The sequence below is a fragment of the Acomys minous genome, assembly GCF_964271855.1.
Source record: "Acomys minous genome assembly, chromosome: 11".
Classification (NCBI taxonomy): domain Eukaryota; kingdom Metazoa; phylum Chordata; class Mammalia; order Rodentia; family Muridae; genus Acomys; species Acomys minous.
Genome location: NC_140492.1, coordinates 9,733,433 through 9,751,784, shown reverse-complemented (window position 1 = coordinate 9,751,784; position 18,352 = coordinate 9,733,433). Strand labels below are relative to the sequence as shown.

The 18,352-nt window shown below is 38.6% G+C and overlaps 1 protein-coding gene across 1 annotated transcript; it reads right to left on the bottom strand.

Annotated features, from left to right (window-relative positions):
- Positions 1-985: 985 nt before the first annotated feature.
- KRTAP24-1 (keratin associated protein 24-1) lies at positions 986-2,599 on the bottom strand. The gene has a single exon (XM_084800539.1). It carries the CDS (start codon positions 2,566-2,568, stop codon positions 1,777-1,779), a length of 792 nt encoding a protein of 263 aa, XP_084656665.1. The 5' UTR covers positions 2,569-2,599; the 3' UTR covers positions 986-1,776.
- Between the last annotated feature and the right edge of the window lie 15,753 nt (positions 2,600-18,352).

Sequence of the window (18,352 nt, the reverse complement as noted above, 5' to 3'; positions counted from 1 at the left end):
ATTTACCTACAGAGAGTGCAAAGCAAAAGAGTAGATATTTGGTCTGAGCAACTGAATACTTGACTAGAGCCACAAAACTGCTCTCATGTACTTGAATGCCTACTCCTTCTTAAAAGAACTAAATGGGTCCTATATAGTCAATGTTTGGTTCTTAAGAATAATGTAAGTTGAAGGTACTCACATGGGTGAGGAATGCTGTCATCCTCAAATATGTTCACACAAAATCAATGCATTTATCATCTTTATGAAGCCTTCTCTACTCACAGTAAGCATGCAGTGACTGCCTGTTAAAATGCTAGACACGTGTGTAAGGTTTGAAAGTTTTAATTTTGGACATTACCTGCCTTTGAAGTGCTAAAAGTAAAATTTGAAGCCTTTCACGTAACCAAGCACTCCACCACTGAGTTTCATCTCTATCCATAAGACACTGCCTGTCAGAATTGTTGATCCTTCCAAATATTCTAGTCCCCTGCTGCTTTCATCTCCACAAAGCATTTCCCTTTCGCCATGGTTCCTTTTTACTTACAGAAATACTTTGCCTCTCTATTTTAGTATTTTTGCCTCCATGACTGAAGGTTAATTTTGGGGGGGGCGAGGTCTGGAAAGTTTATAAGCCTAAAAATCACTTCTAAAGAGATTCCATATTTAATTATTAAGCTTCTCAAATAGTACCTATATTTTACTGCCATATATAGCATACATAGAAATATATCCTTTCTATTAAATTGACTTGAAAACATTCTTACCATTTTTAATTTGAAAACTAACCACAAACATTAAAAAATGAATAAATTAAATGTGTTAGAAAGAAAACAAAATACCTGAATTTTATATTCAACTGTCTTCATGATGTCAACTTATATTATGAACAAAATTCTAAAAAAAAAAAACCCACTAGTAATTGACAATTGTATGCATACTGTGCTCAGTATAGACAAAACATCAGCAAACATGTCATGAAGCATAAGGGAAGCCAAAGTTTCCATATAGAAAAATGTTTATTAATCAAGATTGTTTTTAGAATTTAGAATGACATAATTCAACAGAGCAGGACTACAGAAAGATCCAGAACATAGATGAATTCTGGGAGACATTGAGAATCTAGAGCAGCATTTTGTCTTTCTTTTGCCACATAGTGCCTGTGCTTCTGTCACTTCTGAGGATTTTTCCCAAGGGTGGAGGCTGAAAGTCAATCATCAATCAACCCTGAGCTTTGTGTCTTCTTTGAAGGAGAAGAATGCTGAGATTTTCGTCTAGTAGTTTCAGCTGTTGTTGATACTTGCTCATTTTTATAATCAGTCAGGAGAGAAAGAAAGAAGTAGCTCCATTAACTATGTTTTAGGGAATTTTATTTCTCCCTTCAGTGGCAAGATGCTCATCAGGCAGTTAATACAACTATGTGATAAAAAGCTGAAAAATCTGGAAAAGGTGGGTTGAAATCATGCGTGAAACCGGGTAGAGGATTGTCACAATGACGGGCAGTGACAACCAGAGTGATGATTGTCCTTCCTTGTCTTTCATACAAAATCTCTTCAGTGAGTCCACTCTGGTCAGTTTTCGAGCTCACGCTGCCCTCAGAACCAGAATTTTATACAGAGAGTACTAAGAGAAGACCAAACACCTGAGTGGTTAATTAGGTCTGGGGTTACACCTGAGGTCAGTGCAACAACCTTCCTGAGAGGAATAAATCAATTTAGCAGAATAATAAAGATGCAAGAGCTAGGTAAGATTTGCTCTGTCGATGTCTTCAGAACTCTTGTACAAGCTGTAAGTCAATCAGTAGCAATTCAGAGGTCTGTTGCTGCTGCATAAGTATCTCAGAGGTGGAAACGTACTAGGTATACAGCTCAGAGACTGAAAATTTCTACACAAGTAACTCCCTGGTGGGAAGCTTAAAGGCACATAATTTGGATACTGGCAATATCTCATTAGGTAACTTTGGGGTTGGTAACTACTGGTAGTATAATAAGATGGAGAGAAGCCATTGCTGACGAATCCAAAATTTCTATAGCTTCTATATCCATTGTTGCCCGGGCTATAGTGATATAGGGCCTGCAGATTTTTGGGAAAGTAATTAAATTGCCTTATGCAGCGGGAGCCATTTTGAGACGTCTGGCAGGCTTTAGATGCAAATCGAGTAGCTGGGGTGCAATTGGACACATACCGTTTGGTCCCAGTATTGGGACTACAGCTGGGTCTGGATCTGATGTTGGTAGTTTCACCGGCACTAACAACCTGAGTTGCAGATGGGGAGTTGCAAGGCACACAGGAGTTCCTGGGATCACAAGTTGCCGTGCAAGTCTTGAGCTCATGGTTAGAAGATTCACAGCAAGGCACTTCGCAGTAGGAGTCTTGGCAATGGTCCAAAAGCCAGAGATTTCCTTGGTAGCTGCTGGGTAAGTAATGTCCGAAGGCAGGGTTTACATCACTTGAGCAGACAGCGACGGAGGGAGTCACAGGGAGGTAGCAGTGATTTCTATGAGAAGTGGCACTGCAAAGTCCAGGATAACCCAGCAGAGACATGGAGCCTGAGAGTGCAAGCAAGAGGCAGCTGTGTGGGTATGGCATGGGGCAGCTGGAGGGACTCTTTATATCTTTCCTGGTGACTGCAAGGAACATCTTGAGACTCTCTTCCTTCTCTCTGTCTGACACAGTAACGCACAACATCTCATTATTGCTTTGTTTAGCCACAGCTGCCAGTGTCTTCAGGCTCATATGAAAATAAGTTTGTCTTGAGTCTTCAAAGTACCTATAATCACTACTCTGACCATCACCCGTGGGTCAACTTCTGTAGACCATAGCTTTAGCGAATAGTGATTTCAGTGTTAATAGGCAAACCCTCATGTACCAATCAGCGATTAACAAGAGTTCATGCCTCCACAGGATTCGACAGCATGGTTATTAAAAGGTTAACAAGGTTTCAATAAAGCAAGGGCCCATATTTTTCTACTCTTTGGCTCTGAAAAATACTGCAAGATTTGATCACACTTTCTTATAAGGTGAATGGTTTTGCTTTCTCAACACTGCCACATGAAAAAAAAAAGGCCCATGTATTAAATGAATAATTTTCCCCCAAATATGTGTTACACACATGCCTGTTTTAGGCCAGACCCCAGTGACAACTTCTCAGCTGATGTGTTAGGAAAATTCCATATGTGAGGCTCACAGTAATCTTAGTGGCATTTGGTGACCTATTATCCCAGACTAAAAATGAACTGGTTCCCATGGGTCAGTGGTTGCTAAGCAACCAAAGCTTCCATGAAATCCCCTTCTTAAATAGTTTCTACCTCATGTACTATCAAAGAAATCCAGTTTGTCAATATTGTAGTTTCTTAATTGACCAAGATTATGCAACATGTGCCCTTTGCCAGTGCTGAAAAGCCTCCATGCTGTCAGATATAGAACAAATGAGATTTACTTGTCATTTACATGTTCTCCTTTGAACGTTGCTCTTACTCTGTACTTGGACTACAGTTATTTTTGGTCTGTAGTGACAAAAGGTAATGGCCATGTTGAAATGTTTCATTCGAATAATCTGTGTGGTGGCTTCTTATAGGCACTACACATAGTAAATAGCGCCTTCCACTCCTTAAGGTAAGGCTAAAGGAATTCTAAAGATTTTAATTTAAGCTGAAGAATTGACATTATGTTCTAAAAAATAGAAACTATATTTTAGGCTTCCAGCTTCCACTAAATTAGAAAAAACAACATGTGTATTAACAATGGGGCATTCAGGCTGAGAGCACTATGCTGACTCCAGGGAAGGTAAGCTACAGGGGCAGGGGTTAAAAGACACCATCCTCTTATGGGTCCATGAGGTACTTGGCACCACTTTGTCCCTCTTATCTAGCGTTTGAAGTTGCACTTCAGTGTAAACCTAGAGGCATTCTCTAAACATCATATGAATGGTTCGTCAGTGTTTGTCTCACTATCCATCATAGCACGTGGCAATGAGCAGCTCTCCTCCAGCGCATTATGTTCCTTGCTAGAACATCTTTCAGGTGAGAAGAGTCACATTGGTTGGCTATGGAGCACTCCAGGATACTGTGCCGCTCATTCAGAGTAGCAGCACATGAGGCATTAGATACACAAGGCAGCTGGCGTTTGATTTCCCACTGCAGCTCACAGGGAGGTCCAGATGTTGGTGGAGCCTTACGTCATTCTCTTTCTTCTAACATTCTTTTACTCCTTTCTGCATTTTACATTGTTTTATGACTTTATGATCAATCTTTTCTTATTTTTAAATTATAATTACATTTTTTTGCTTCCCTTTCTTCCCTCCAGCACCTTCCACACATATCCCTTTCTGCCTCTCATGTTCATACTTTCTTGTTTTTAAGTTGTTCACACACACACACACACACACACACACACACACACACACACACTGGAAGTACGGAATCTGTGTGTTATCCTTGTGCTGAGGCCATGCTAATCTTCCTTGTATCATCTCTATTTTAGTATTTGTGCTGTTGAAGTGAACGTTAGTCTCTCATTTTAGGCTTCTTCATAACAGGCTCAAGGAAGATGATAAAAAGTCTAGAACATAAGATATATTCAAAGCATTTACCATTGTCTAAACTTAGACAAAGTAACACAAATAGAGAAATACCAAGACTTCCAAAGGCAGTGTCCATCCAACGTCTCACTACTTCTGTGTTTTCATTCCTTCTCAGAATCCCATATTCAGACACAAACACTCTCCATCTTTTTTCCCTTCACGATTTCATGAATGCAATGCCTTTACAGAATTGTGTTCTTTTTTTGTGTTCATCTTTGGAGGATGAAGATATTAAATATCAGAGTCATAAAACTGTCAGGCTTATCGCCAAACAAAGACTACTGTTACTTGTGTGGCACTGTCCTCTGAAAGCTTCAGGAAATCATTCTCATACCTCTGTTTCCTTTTACCACTGAAAGTGTCATTACTTTATTCAATTCACCAATGCTTAATATTTACTGTGTATGAAGGACTTATTAGTGTCCATTACCTACCCACACCAAAATGCTGACATCTAAACTCCAGGAACCTATGATTATCACCTGATGCTCTAAAAGGAATATCACAGATATGAATAAAGTAACACGAGGCAGAGTCATTCAGAGAAGTCTAGTGTGGTCACAGGCTTCTTTACCAGAGAAAGAGAATATTAGAGAAAGAGGAGGGACAAAGAAGGACACACAGACACAGACACATACACACACACACAGACACACACAGGCACACACACATGCATAGGAGGTGACATTCAACATGGCGACAGAAATGTTCTGGAATACCTTGGTCCCAAATTGAGCAATGCCAACAAGGTTTAGAAGATGGAAAAAGAGAGGACTAGACATACTACAGGGAATTAGCAAAGCTGCCGACTTGAAGTTAGGTCAATACGACTGATTTCAGACTTTTAACCTCCAGAACCCGAAGAGAATACATCTCTAGTATTTTAAGCTACAGAGTTTGTGGTCACAGTCAGAGGAAATGAATACTCTTTTAGGAGATACGGATGAAATGGATGGTCTTTCCAGATCTGTAAGGGTGGCTCTTTGAATCCAGGGAAATAATAAGGTACAAGGAATAAGCCTCCTTAGCCATCAGCCAAAAGAAATACATCATCCAAAGAGTCAGAAACACACTTCTTTAATGAGCCACAGCACTCTTTTCAACTCATTAAAGCAGAGTTATAGTGCTCTTTCCCATTTTCCCCAAAGGTTAAAATCATTTAGGGTAAATACAGAGTAAAGAAAACTAAAGTTACATTTAGCAGCCCTTAAGGAAAAGAATGGTAGATGCCTTTCTAGTCTTCAGGCCATGGGAAATTGCAGTTTTCCTTTCTTTAACTGTGTTCTGATCTCCTTGCTAAGGTGCTGTCAGATAAAACAGCGATACCATGCTTTATCTATCAAAAGTGCATATAAACCCACACTTGCTCACAAGTGGAACTGCAGACATGAGGCCAACAATGCTCACATTCAAGAGCACGGCCCTAGAATGAGGATGCTCTAATGACCTCACATTGTTGGTTTGACTTATCATTATTGTTTTCAGCAGCTCAAGGGCACATGAGAAGAATCAAATGCTAAGTGAAGAAACACAACTGAATGGAAAGACATGGACCTGAAATTGATTCATGTTTAACTTTTCAGAGAAACAAGGAACATATACAACATACAACTTGAAGCAGCTATATTAAGAATTAACCACTATGGGATGTGCAGACAGGGCTGTGCATTAATGAGCTGTGACTCTTATTATTATATAGCATTTCTATATTGGTGGTTACCCTTGGACAGTTTCTTTCTTAGTACTTCAGGACTTGCTCTGGCAATCCCAGAGTTAATAGATTATGCATTGCAAGGATATGCAGCAGACAGAATAGATAACACATATTAGAAAAAGGCTGTGAATATGTTAGCTAAACATTGTGAGTTGTCTTTATAGTTTTCTAGTATTCTAATTTAGGGAATTTTACTCATTAAATAAGCTAAAAAATTATCATTCATTTTCTTGTCCACAGATATACCATAATAACTGTTCTCTCAGAGTTAAAGGAAAAAAAGAAAGAAAGAAATCTCCCCTTAAGTATTGAAGAAAAGTAACTTTCATGGCAGCAGGTCACAAGGTCACCAGTCATTTCTCCTGTGTCATCCATACCCTTCTACATAAGACATCCTGGAAGGTCTTACATGTGATTGCTTCAAATACAAGATTTCAATACTCAGGGTTGTGGGATTATAGCTCTGATGCCCAGATAAGTACCAAATGCCTTGAAACTGAATAGCCATGTCTTTGAAATGGAGTTTTATAGTATTTTATGAGGATTATATGGGATAACAATATAAGTGATATGGAGTCGTTACTTGCTATTATATTTGATTGTTATCATTGGCTTATAGCATTTGTTAATATCCTTGCTAAAATATTATTTTTATTATAAGTATTTCTTTTTCTCTAAAACTCATTACACTTTGTAAGAAGATATATGTATATTTCTATATGGAAACAGGGGATGATGACAGAGAGGAAGAGAGAAAGGAATTGAGGGAAGAAGAGAGAAAATGACGGAAGGTAAGTTTTCAGCAAGGTAACTTGCTGTAAGTTGTATGTTGATCCTAGAGATCCATGTTTCAGGAACTGGGTATGCTGAAGGTGTTCTCCTCTTCTATGTGAGGTATAACCCCCAAGGAGTTCATAAGGGTCCAGCCCTTAAAAGTTAACCAGCCTATAATGAAAGGACTTGGCCCCCGCGTGAGTCAGCATCAGAGTGGAGGAAACCACATATAATGCGAGGGATAAAGAAAACTTAATGGAATCTTACTTAGTGAGCCTTAGAGTAAGTTGTTTGCCTATTTAATTCTTATTCAAAAATAGAATAATGAGCATATGTGTCAGAAGATTATTATTATTGATGTTAGAGCTGTTTGCTTGATGCAAATATAGCAATTACAGTTACTGTGATATAAGTAGCTAATGAGAACAAACAAGTTCCCAGTTGAGCCCATGGGAGAGCTGAATTAAGTACTAATTTTCACATATCTTTATCTAAGAGAAAAATAGGTTTCAGGTGATAGTGGACCACTTTTTCCAAGGACTCAGGAAGAGCAAGAAGGATGGCACCAGAAGTTGATTTTAAGAAAAAAAAAATGAGTGGGGTATTTCAATTATCTATAACTAAAATGCGTGCAATCCTTTGTGATTTATACTGTTCGTTAGGATAGACATTGTAACTTTTGCTGTTTAATGCCAACTTAGAGGAAATATAGAATGTCAATTGGCTACTTTGATGATATTTTCCATATGCTACTTCTGGTAATATTTGAGACATTGAAAATTCCAATCATTTACCCTAGAATGAGCAAGATCTTGAAACTGGAGCAATGATTTCTGTGATGACAGACCAGTTCTGTGATGACAGACCAGCTCAAGTTAAAGCATCTGGAATGCTGGACTTGTTCACTATTGTGGCTAGTCTGATGAAAGAATATCCCCCATTCTCTTACTAATTGCTAGAAGTATGGCTATGCTTTTAGTACTCACATATAATTCCACATTCACTTAGGTTTTTGAAAGAGCATGCCTCACTTTCCTTTCTAGATACTTGTTTTTCCTTTACTTATACTTTTAGCAATATGAAAGTGTCTTGAGTTCCTTGAAGATAATATAAAACAACAGTTCTTTTTTATGTAATTTGTAGCAGGTTTATTCAGAAATAGAATACTTTATTCTGTGAGGACAGATTGAATGCACAGAAATGTAGGACCCTTAATAGCAAAGATACTATTGTGAAGAAACAGATAATTAATCTCACTTAGAATTTTTTTCAAAGAAAACAGCAACTGAACTAGAGGTTCCAAGTTCCATTATCTTTCAGCCTATAAAAGAAAAAAAAAAAAACAGAAAAAAAAAAAAAAACAAAACAACAACAACAAACCCTTCATTAACCTGAAGAATAAGTTTAGGTACCAGGACACGGGCAAGAACCTGGGATGACAATTCAATGTGATCTAATTAATGGAGATGAACAAGCCCCAAGGGAAAACAAGCTGGTGGGAAAGTGCTATGTATGTGGGGAACAGGTTGAAAACTCAAGATCCAGGCGTGCAAAGGTCCTTAAGAAACACTACCAGAGACATCAGCAACCATAGGACTGATAGCTCAAAGGTTGAGGATAATGATGCTGGACACAAACGTTAAAGATCCGTGGCCATAGGTGATAAAGCACAGAAGCTGGAAGCAACGATAGATGGATTTCAGATGGAAACTCCTTAAGGCAGAACCCTAGCATGTGTCCGGCCTTTATGGTTGGCAGGGGTTTGGAAGGTGAGGCTTGAGGAGCAAGTTGCATGGTAGCATTTGGAAACCCAGTAAGAATTAGAAAGATAACAAATTTCGGACCCAACACACAGCTGGGTGCTTAACATAAACGAGTGGGCAGTGGTGTGTGAGCCAAGATCAGCAGTGACAGGTCAAACAGAGTGCATCACCACAGCAACAGAGAGTGCAGAGGATAAGGAGAGAGGAACGTAGCAATTAATCCCAAGAGAGCGGAGGCTGTAGTTTACAGAATATTGGGAATGGCTTACAAGCATGAGTGTTAAATCAGGCTTTCAGGTAAGAGGCAAGAAAGAGCTTGCCTAAGTCTATAAGGAACCAGACCAGGCTTTGCATTTGCCTTGGCGGATGCTCCTCTTATGCTTGTTTTTATCTGCTTGCGTCATAGCCCCTCATTAATTAAGTGCTGCCTGTGAAGATGACTTTTACCCATGAATAAAGATATATGGATGTATCTTCCACACATCTATAATCTTTTTTTTTACAAACATGCAATTTTTTCCAACCTTGTTTTCTCTCTACATAAGACCAATAAAAGCATAACCAACTCCTTTTGAAAATAACCCTCTATAGTACAAGAAAACAACCAAAAATCTTCCTGACCACCCTTAAGGGAAATAGGGTGTCATTCTCCTAAGGTTTCTTCTGGCTAATTTGGGGCAAATAATACCTTTGTAGAGGCCCACATAAAATTGGGGAAATGGTTAAATAAGCTAGGAATAGCATTTGTGATCCAGTGTCTATATGTTGAGAAATCCCAGACTGAATTAGAGTCCTGTGTGGGACAGTCTGAAATCCTGGACCAATTGGGATTGGAAGCTTTCTTTGAAGGTGTCCTGGGAGCTGCCTTGTTCTGATGAGTAACAGCAACTGAAGCACTTGGTGCTGGAACATGAACGATGCAGGATGTCAGTGTCCAGCTTGCTGAGAAGAATGAATCCTGTCAGGTCTGATGCAGTTTTTCTTTCAAAAACATATGATTTCTCACAAGCATACAGACCTAAAATTATAAATGTGTAAGGGGTGCTTGATGCACAAAACAATTGAAACTGGTTTTCTGCTTTTTGTATGAGCAGGGGGAAAAGATATCTGTAAATCTTCATTCATGTCATACTAAGAACAACATCTAATAATAATTCATAGGGCTCCTGTAGCCAACAAGAAACGTTGTCTATGCCTAGACATTCATGTCTCAGCCAGTTTCAGAGCTATTTCCATATAGTGGGATTAGCAGTATAAGTTACTTGCTTGTTCTGCAGTTCAAATACTTCACATCCCAATTACATCCCCCTCCTTCATCCCCTCCCTCCCTTAGTTCTCATAAAGGGGGGGGGGCTCTTCTCCCCTAACATCTGACCTTAGCCGATCAAGTCTCATCTGTACTATGTGTAACCTGTTCCTCTGTAGCCTGGCAAGGCTACCCTGCCAGGGGGACATGATCAAATTTCAGTGGCCAGAGTACATGTCAGAAGTAGTCTCTACTTTCCACATTGTGGGACTCACATGGAGACTGTGCTACTTACTACATCTGAGCAGAAGGTCTAGGTCTACATCACACGTGGTCCTTGGCTGATGTTTCAGTCTCTGTATTGTAGTGTAGTTATCTTCTATTATATGGCTAATATCTGCTTTGAATGAGTATATACCATGCGCTTCTTTTTGGGTCTGGGTTAACTCACTCAGGATGATGTTTTCTAGTTCCATCCATTTGCTGCAAATTTCAAGATTTCCTTGTTTTTAATAGCTGAATACTATTCCATTGTGCAAACGTACCACAGTTTCTTTATCCATTCTTCAGTTGAGGGATATCTAGGCTGTTTCAGATTCTGGATATTATGAATAAAACTCAACTATGAACATTGTAAGGTGGAGTTGTAAGGTGGAGTGATTTTTGGGTATATTCCCATGAGTGGTATGGCTGGGTCTTGAGGTAGAATTATTCCCAGTTTCCTGAGAAAGCTCCAGATTGATTTCCAAAATGTTTGTACAAGTTTTCCCTCCCACCAGCAATGGAGGAGTGTTTCCCTTTCTCCACATCCTTGCCAGCATGTGCTGTCACCTGAGTTTTTCATCTTAGCTATTTGGATAGGTGTAAGATGCAATCTCAGAGCCATTTTGATTTGTGTTTACCTGATGACTAGGGATGTTGAACATTTCTTTAAGTGTTTCTCAGCCATTCCATATTCCTCTGTTGAGAATTCTCTGCTATGCACCCAATTTTTAAATTGTATTATTTGATTTGGTGGTGTTTAGTTTCTTCAGTGCAATTCCAATGAAAATCCCCACACATTCCTTACAGACATTGACAGATCAATTCTCAACTTCATATAGACAAGCAAAAAACCCAGAATAGCTAAAGCAGTCCTGTACAATAAAAGATCCTCTGGAGGAATCTCCATCCCAGATCTCAAGCAGTATTATATAGCAACAATAGTAAAAACAGCATGGTATTAGCAAAGAAATAGGCATATTGCTCAATGGAATAAAATTGAAGACCCAGAAATAAACCCATATACCTATGGACACTTGAATTTTGACAAAGAAATCAAATCCATACAATAGATAAAAGACAGCATCTTCAACAATTAGTGCTGGTCTAACTGGATGGCTACATGTAGAAAAATGAAAACAGATCTATCACCCTGCACAAAACTGAAGTCCAAATGGATTAAATACCTCAATATAAAACCAAACACATTAAATCTGTTAGAAGAAAAAGTGGGGAAGAGCCTTGAGCTCATCAGCACAGGAGACAACTTCCTGAGCAGAACACCAACAGCCCAAGCCCTGACATCGACCATTAATAAATGGGACCTTATGAAACTGAAAAGCTTCTGTAAGGTGATGACACTGTCAACAAAACAAAGCGGCAGCCTATATAGACTGGGAAAAGATCTTCACCAACCCTACATCTGACAAAGGGCTAATACCCAAAATATGTAAAGAACACAGATTCAATCTTAATTTTGTTTCTGCTTATCAGGCTCGAGGGGTTGATATGACACTTTATCACCAGTCACCTGTGCATTATATTTGCTTTGCTTTTGTTTCTGCAGACAACAATGTTTGCTTGAACCTGTCCATTTGGATGACATCATACTTACAAAGCCATGATTTTCCTCTTTCAAAAGTTCTTGAGGTCCTAAAATGGTGTCCACAGGTCAAACTTTATTGAATTTGCTAGAAGTAAAATATCTTTCTCTTCTTTTCATATTCAGCTGAGAATCGATGAGATGTTGTTCTCTGTATATTTACCTTAACAACATAGCATCTTTGGAAAGAAGCCCACCCTGATAGCATTGTAATAATTAACTGTTGAGTTTGATTTACAGATAGGTGAGGAAGTGCCAGCATATAGCTGAATAGTAAGACACGAGTAGCACACAATATATATTACTATTTTATTATACATTGATTACTATATTATTATAAGCAAATAATATATTAATATATTACCTATATAATATATGGTTATATTATGTAGATATAACATATTTGCTAATTCTACTGAAAATGTTGTACATTCCTACTCAAGAAAGTCAGTTTTAGTGGATAAAGATGAGGCAATTGTCTTCACCTTATACTGTAATATATTAGAATTAAAAGAGGTTTTCACCCAAGACCATTTACTAGAAGCTAAACTGAACTAGTACAAAGAACAAACAATATTTTAATTTTTTTGAGATTTGATATGGTTATATTTCCTGCTTTACTTTTCTCCAACCAGATTTTCCCATATACCTTATATATTTGCATGCACATATATATGTGCATACATGTGTTTGTTTGTTTGTCTCTGTGTGTGTGTGTGTATGTGTGTGTGTGTGTGTGTGTGTGTGTGTGTGTAGCAACTATAAAAGAAAGAGTAAAATCCCTTCATAGTGTTCATATGGAAGTCATAGGACAAATGTTCTCCAGCCTCATTTTAGAACCATCTCCCTGTACACACAAATCCATGTTTAAGAGGTCTCTTTTCTGGAGACACATATGTTTTAGAATCAAAAATGCCTCTTCTCAAGCTAAACCAAATTGATCAAAGATGCATTTGATGAGGAGCAGAGTAAATTAAATATTTCAAGCAGCCATTTGGCACCTTAGCACACCACACAAGAGATATCTGATGACCATTTTACTATTGTACAAAAGTCCTGTTTTGTTTTGTTTTGTTTCATTTTTTACTGAATAGTTGGGAAGCCAGAAGCCCTGCCTCCACCTTTTAGAAAAAAACAAGGACTTGCTCATAGAGCTCCTTTGCATGTCAGAAAGTGTGAGGAGGTCTCATACATCATGAGAGCACAGATATGCGCAGAAAAGGTACACTTTAATTTGTGTTTATATGTTTAGTTCTTTTAAAATGGAATACGATGCCAGCAAGGACTGGGGGAGCTTAGTATTTAGTTTTGTTTTGTCTCAGACAAGGGAAGAATTGCCTGACATTTGATACTTGAAATCTTGGAGTCAGTGTTCCTAAAGAGTGCGTTCCTTTCCATCTGAGGTCTCAGATCATTTCCCATCAGTGTGTGCTCTGTGACTGCTAGAGAATCAAAGGAGAGCTGGAAGCCACTGGGGGCGGAGATGAGTTTGCGACATCTTGCTGACATTTTCCCATGTAAGAACTTCAAGGGCTATAGATAAAATAGACTTATTCAGATCCTTACATCTGCCAAAGATCCTTTGTCTCTGTCTCACCTTCATAGGTTGTTTCTGAAGGAGGTTTTTTTTTTTTTTTTTTTTTTTGTGTGTGTGTGTGTGTGTGTGTGTGTGTGTGTTTTGCTTGAAGACTTTGTGATTCCTTCCAAGATTTTGTCCACTTTATCATTCTTTGGGTTTGAAAACAAGTGACAAATCCTGATCTATGAAATCTCTTCTTCTGCAGGTATGTACGCAAGCTATCAAAAATTTTTTCTTTGTAGGCCACAGTAAAAAATTAGTCTCTCTACCATTGCTACTGAAATGTATCAGGTAAGCAGGACACCAGAGGAGCAAGGGTTTCATAACTATGTAATGTTCCATCATAAATCATCAGTAACCAAAAGCATTAATTGGATTGAGCATGTATAACTTCAAGAAGGTGGATATTATCAACTTATCACACATCTTGATATAGACACAGAAGTGACTCAAGATGCCTAACTGAAACGTGTTCTAATTTATCATTTTCCTTTTCATTTATAATTCCTTTCAACCTCTGTAGTGACCAACCCTTCATTTTCATGTGTAAATAAATCTTCTCTGTGTAGTTGCCTGGTCAGTAGGATGAAGTTAAAATGGATTTAAATCATGTTGTACGTCATTAGGGAGACGCTGGAGAACGCAATGAAATAACACAGAAACAAGAAAGCTGCATCTGACAGGGAAATACTTTCATTTTCTCATAGAGTCAACACATTAAATCTCACACATCTTGAGTAAGTCTGAACCCTCCTGTATGTTTTGGATGCATTTCTTCACACACAAATTTCTGTGACTTTTGCACGTTAGCCACACACTCCTTTCCAGTTTCCTGAGAGCTTCAGTATTTGGTACCGACACGTTTTGTTTTGTTTTGTTTTGTTTTGTTTTTGTGTGATCCACTATCCCTTTCGATATCTTGCAACTTTTCACTTTAATTTCAGTGTTTGTGATTTCCTCACCGTCTACCTTTTCAGTCTCACAGATTTTGCACTGATGACTCTCTTCTGTGTTAACTGTAAATAAATACCTTGCCTAACCAAGTGATAATAGAGAGGTTGGCTTTGGTTCACATTTTTGGACAGTTCTGTTCGTAGTAGGCTTGCCTCATTAGTTTTGGTTGTTGGGCAAGGCAGCACACCTTGCTGAGAAAATAGAATAAAGACACCGAGTTCATGACCAGTACGTAAATGTGAGGGGGAGACCCAGGCACCCCAGGACCTGTTCACCTGTGCGCTCTCAGTGACCTGCAGACCCACCCCAAGGCTCCAGCATCCATTGCTTACTCAGACAGGATTCTTACCTGGGCTCTGATTTTCTCCACATTGGTCCCAGCATATTTATGTGAATTTGTTTTTGTTTTTGTTTTCATTGTTTCCACATCCTCCGTGAATAGAAGAAACAGACTTGTGCAAAGGGGTGGTGACATATCCCACATACCCTCACGTTCAAAACATTTAATAGATTTAATTAGTAGCAATCCAGGAAATTTAAGGCTCCCCTTTACCCTTTTATCCATTTTTCTTCTGTGTTTTCTTTCACAATAAATTGTTCACAAATTAATGCACTTAAACAAATGCTTAATGCCTAGCTCTAAGATATTACTGCGTAGAAACAGTAGGCAGTGTGTTGTTTTTAACATCTCTCACTGTCAGTTCTTTGATCAAGCTAGATCATCTACATAATATTTTAAATACTGGATTAATAAAGTGAACTTTTAAAATCTGATTTTATTTTAAATTCCATGTGTCCTACTTGATATTTTCCTGTATTGGTTTGTTTCTTAAATTACTTGTTTCCTTTTTTTTTTTCTTTCTTTCTTTCTTTCTTTCTTTTTTTCTTTTCTTTCTTTCTTTTTTTTTTTTTTGATAGAAGAGGTGACCTTGAACATACAATGTAATTAGCGATAGCCTTGGATTCACAGGTTTCCTACTTTCACATCCCTAATGTTGATCCACAGGCAGCCACCTACTTACTCAGCTTGAATTTTTATTACCCCTTTTAACTTTTTATCTAAAGTGTAACTCTTTGTCTTACTTATTAGACTTATTAAACTCTATTTTCCCTGTCTTGAAGGGGTAAAACTTACTTAGCTAGGTTTTCAAGCTGAAAATCAATGTCACTGTTGATTCTTTCCTTCCTCTTTACTGCGCATGAATACTAAGCAAGCAAGAACCCTCTTCTAAGCAATGGCTAACAGGCCTCCTACCCCCCATCAGGCTCACCTGGAATCCACCATACATATGCTGTCCAGCGACCATGCAGCCTGCTTGTTAGGTTCCACGTTTACCATCCCAATCTGCTCCTTGCATGATGAACACAGTCTTTCCTTTATGCTTTTCTTTGTTTATATTACTCTTTAATATTTGATGCCTGATCTACCTCTGCAAACTATTCTCAGTTTACACTATCCTTGACACTCAGCATTCTAGCCCGCTAGCCATCTTCCCAGTCTTCGCAATTTATCAAGATTATTTTTTAAATCAGTGATCATAACACCTGAGGTTTCCTGCCTTTGTTCGTTGAGTCCTCTAGTTCATCTCCCCATTTGTTTATTTCCACTCTAGAGTTTACAGGAAGACACTGTTCAGATAGGATGCCATGTTGTATTGCAGCTCATGTGTAGCCCCTCTGTCTAACTTTTGTATTCTCTATAAATGAACTCAAATTTTCCTCTCATAATGTCTAATAATAACCACATGTTATTCAGCTAGTATTGTTTACACATGATATTCATAGTGAATGCCTTGTTTTTCCATCTCTTCCTCTTCCCTCAACAGGATCTCAGGTTGGCCTCAGCCTACTATCCCTTATGCTCAGTGTCCCAAGTTCTGTAATCACAGGCATGTGTCAACATATCTGGTTGAGAAACATCTTATTAAGCATTTCTTCAACACTGTATATATGTATGAAACAACATTAGACTAGGTGACATGAGTGATTACATTAGATAGCTTAACTGTAGAGAGCTGGAAGCTTGAATATTATACCCAGTGGCTACAACTTTTTGAGATAGTTGTTCCAGAACTTGATTTATTTCATAGTGAAAATATCCACATTTTTGCTTATTATACAGTGGTGTTTCCATCCATTAACTGGTACATTGTAGTTATAAATAGTGTTACAATTGAATCCATTATAAAATTTGTGAGTCGTTTTCTCTAGTGACAAAACATATGTTTTGTTCCTATAGACAGGGATCATTCACTTATGTTACGTTTCAATTCTCATTCTTTTTTAAATTTTTTAAATTTTTATTCATTTATTCAAATTACATCTAAATTGTTATCCCTTCACTAGTATCCTCCCATTCCTCCCTCCATCCCTCTTTTACCCTATTTCCCTCCCCTAGGTCTGTGACAGAAGGGAACATCCTCCCCCACCATATGGTCACAGCCTATCAAGACTCATCCTGGTAGCCTGCTTATCCTTTCTCTGAGTGCCACCAGGCCTCCAGCACCAAGAGGAAGTGGTCAAATATGGGGCACCAGAGTTCATGTCAGAGTCAGTCCCCACTCTCCACACAACTATGGAGAATGTCCTGTCTATTGGCTAGATCCAAGTAAGGGGTTCAATGCTTACTGCATGTATTGTCCTTGGTTGGTGTAGTAGTTTAAGTAGACTCCCCTATGTCCAGATCTGCCCATCATGATGTTCCTCTTGTAGGTTTCTAGGACCCTCTGGGTCCTTCTATTTCCCTGTTCTCCCATACTTCTCTCACCTAGAGTGCCAATAGGAGGTCCTTGCCTCTATCCCAGTCTCAAGAAATTAAACTCCACCAAACCAAATAACCCTATTAAGAAATGGGGATCAAAATTAAACAAAATTCTCAACAGAGGAACATCAAATGGCTGAGAAACAGTTTAAAAAAATGCTCACCATCCTTAGCCACAAGAGAAATGCAAATCAAAACAACTCTGAGATTCCATCTTACATCCACTAGAATGGTCAAGGTCAAAACCTCAAGTGACAGCACACGCTGGCGAGGATGTAGAGGAAGGGGAGCACTCCTTCATTGCCAGTGGGAGTGCAAACTTGTACAACCACTTTGGAAATCACTCTGGCGTTTTCTCAGAAAACTGGGAATAGGACTAACTCAAACCCAGCTATTCCACTCCATGGAATATACCCAGAAGATGCTTCACCATGCAACAAGGACATATGCTTAACCATATTCATAGCAGACTTATTTGTAATAGCCAGAACCTAGAAACAACCTAGATTTGCCTCAACTGAAAAATGAGTAAAGAAACTGTGGTACATATACACTATGGAATACTATTCAGCTATTAAAAACAAAGAAATCCTGAAATTTGCAGACAAATGGGTAGAGCTAGAAATGATCACAATGAGTGAGTTAACCCAGACCCAGAAAGACTCACATGGTATATTCTCACTTATAATTGGACACTAGCCCAAAAGGGATGTCCCATGAAAGGCTTCAATTCTCATTCTTGCTACTCTTTAATATTTACCCCTTTAAAACATTTCCTGGGAAACTAATCAAAATTCATTGATATGTCTGCTGATGTTAATAGAGGATATTATAATTCAGCTGCATATTATAACATCAATAAACTTATGAATTGAAAATGAGATTCTTTGGAGAATTAGTAATGATCTTTGTTTTAATTTAAAAATGTGTTCACTTTACATTCTGATCGTAGCCCCGCCCTCATATCCTCCCAGTTACACCCTCCCTCCCTCATCCCCCTCTTGCTTCTCCTAGCCCTCAGAAATGGGGAGTCCTCCTCCCCTACCGACTGACGCCAACCTATCAAGTGTCATCAAGGCTGCCTGTGTCCTCTTCCTTTGTGGCCTGGCAAGGCTGTCCTGTCAGGGGCATGTGAT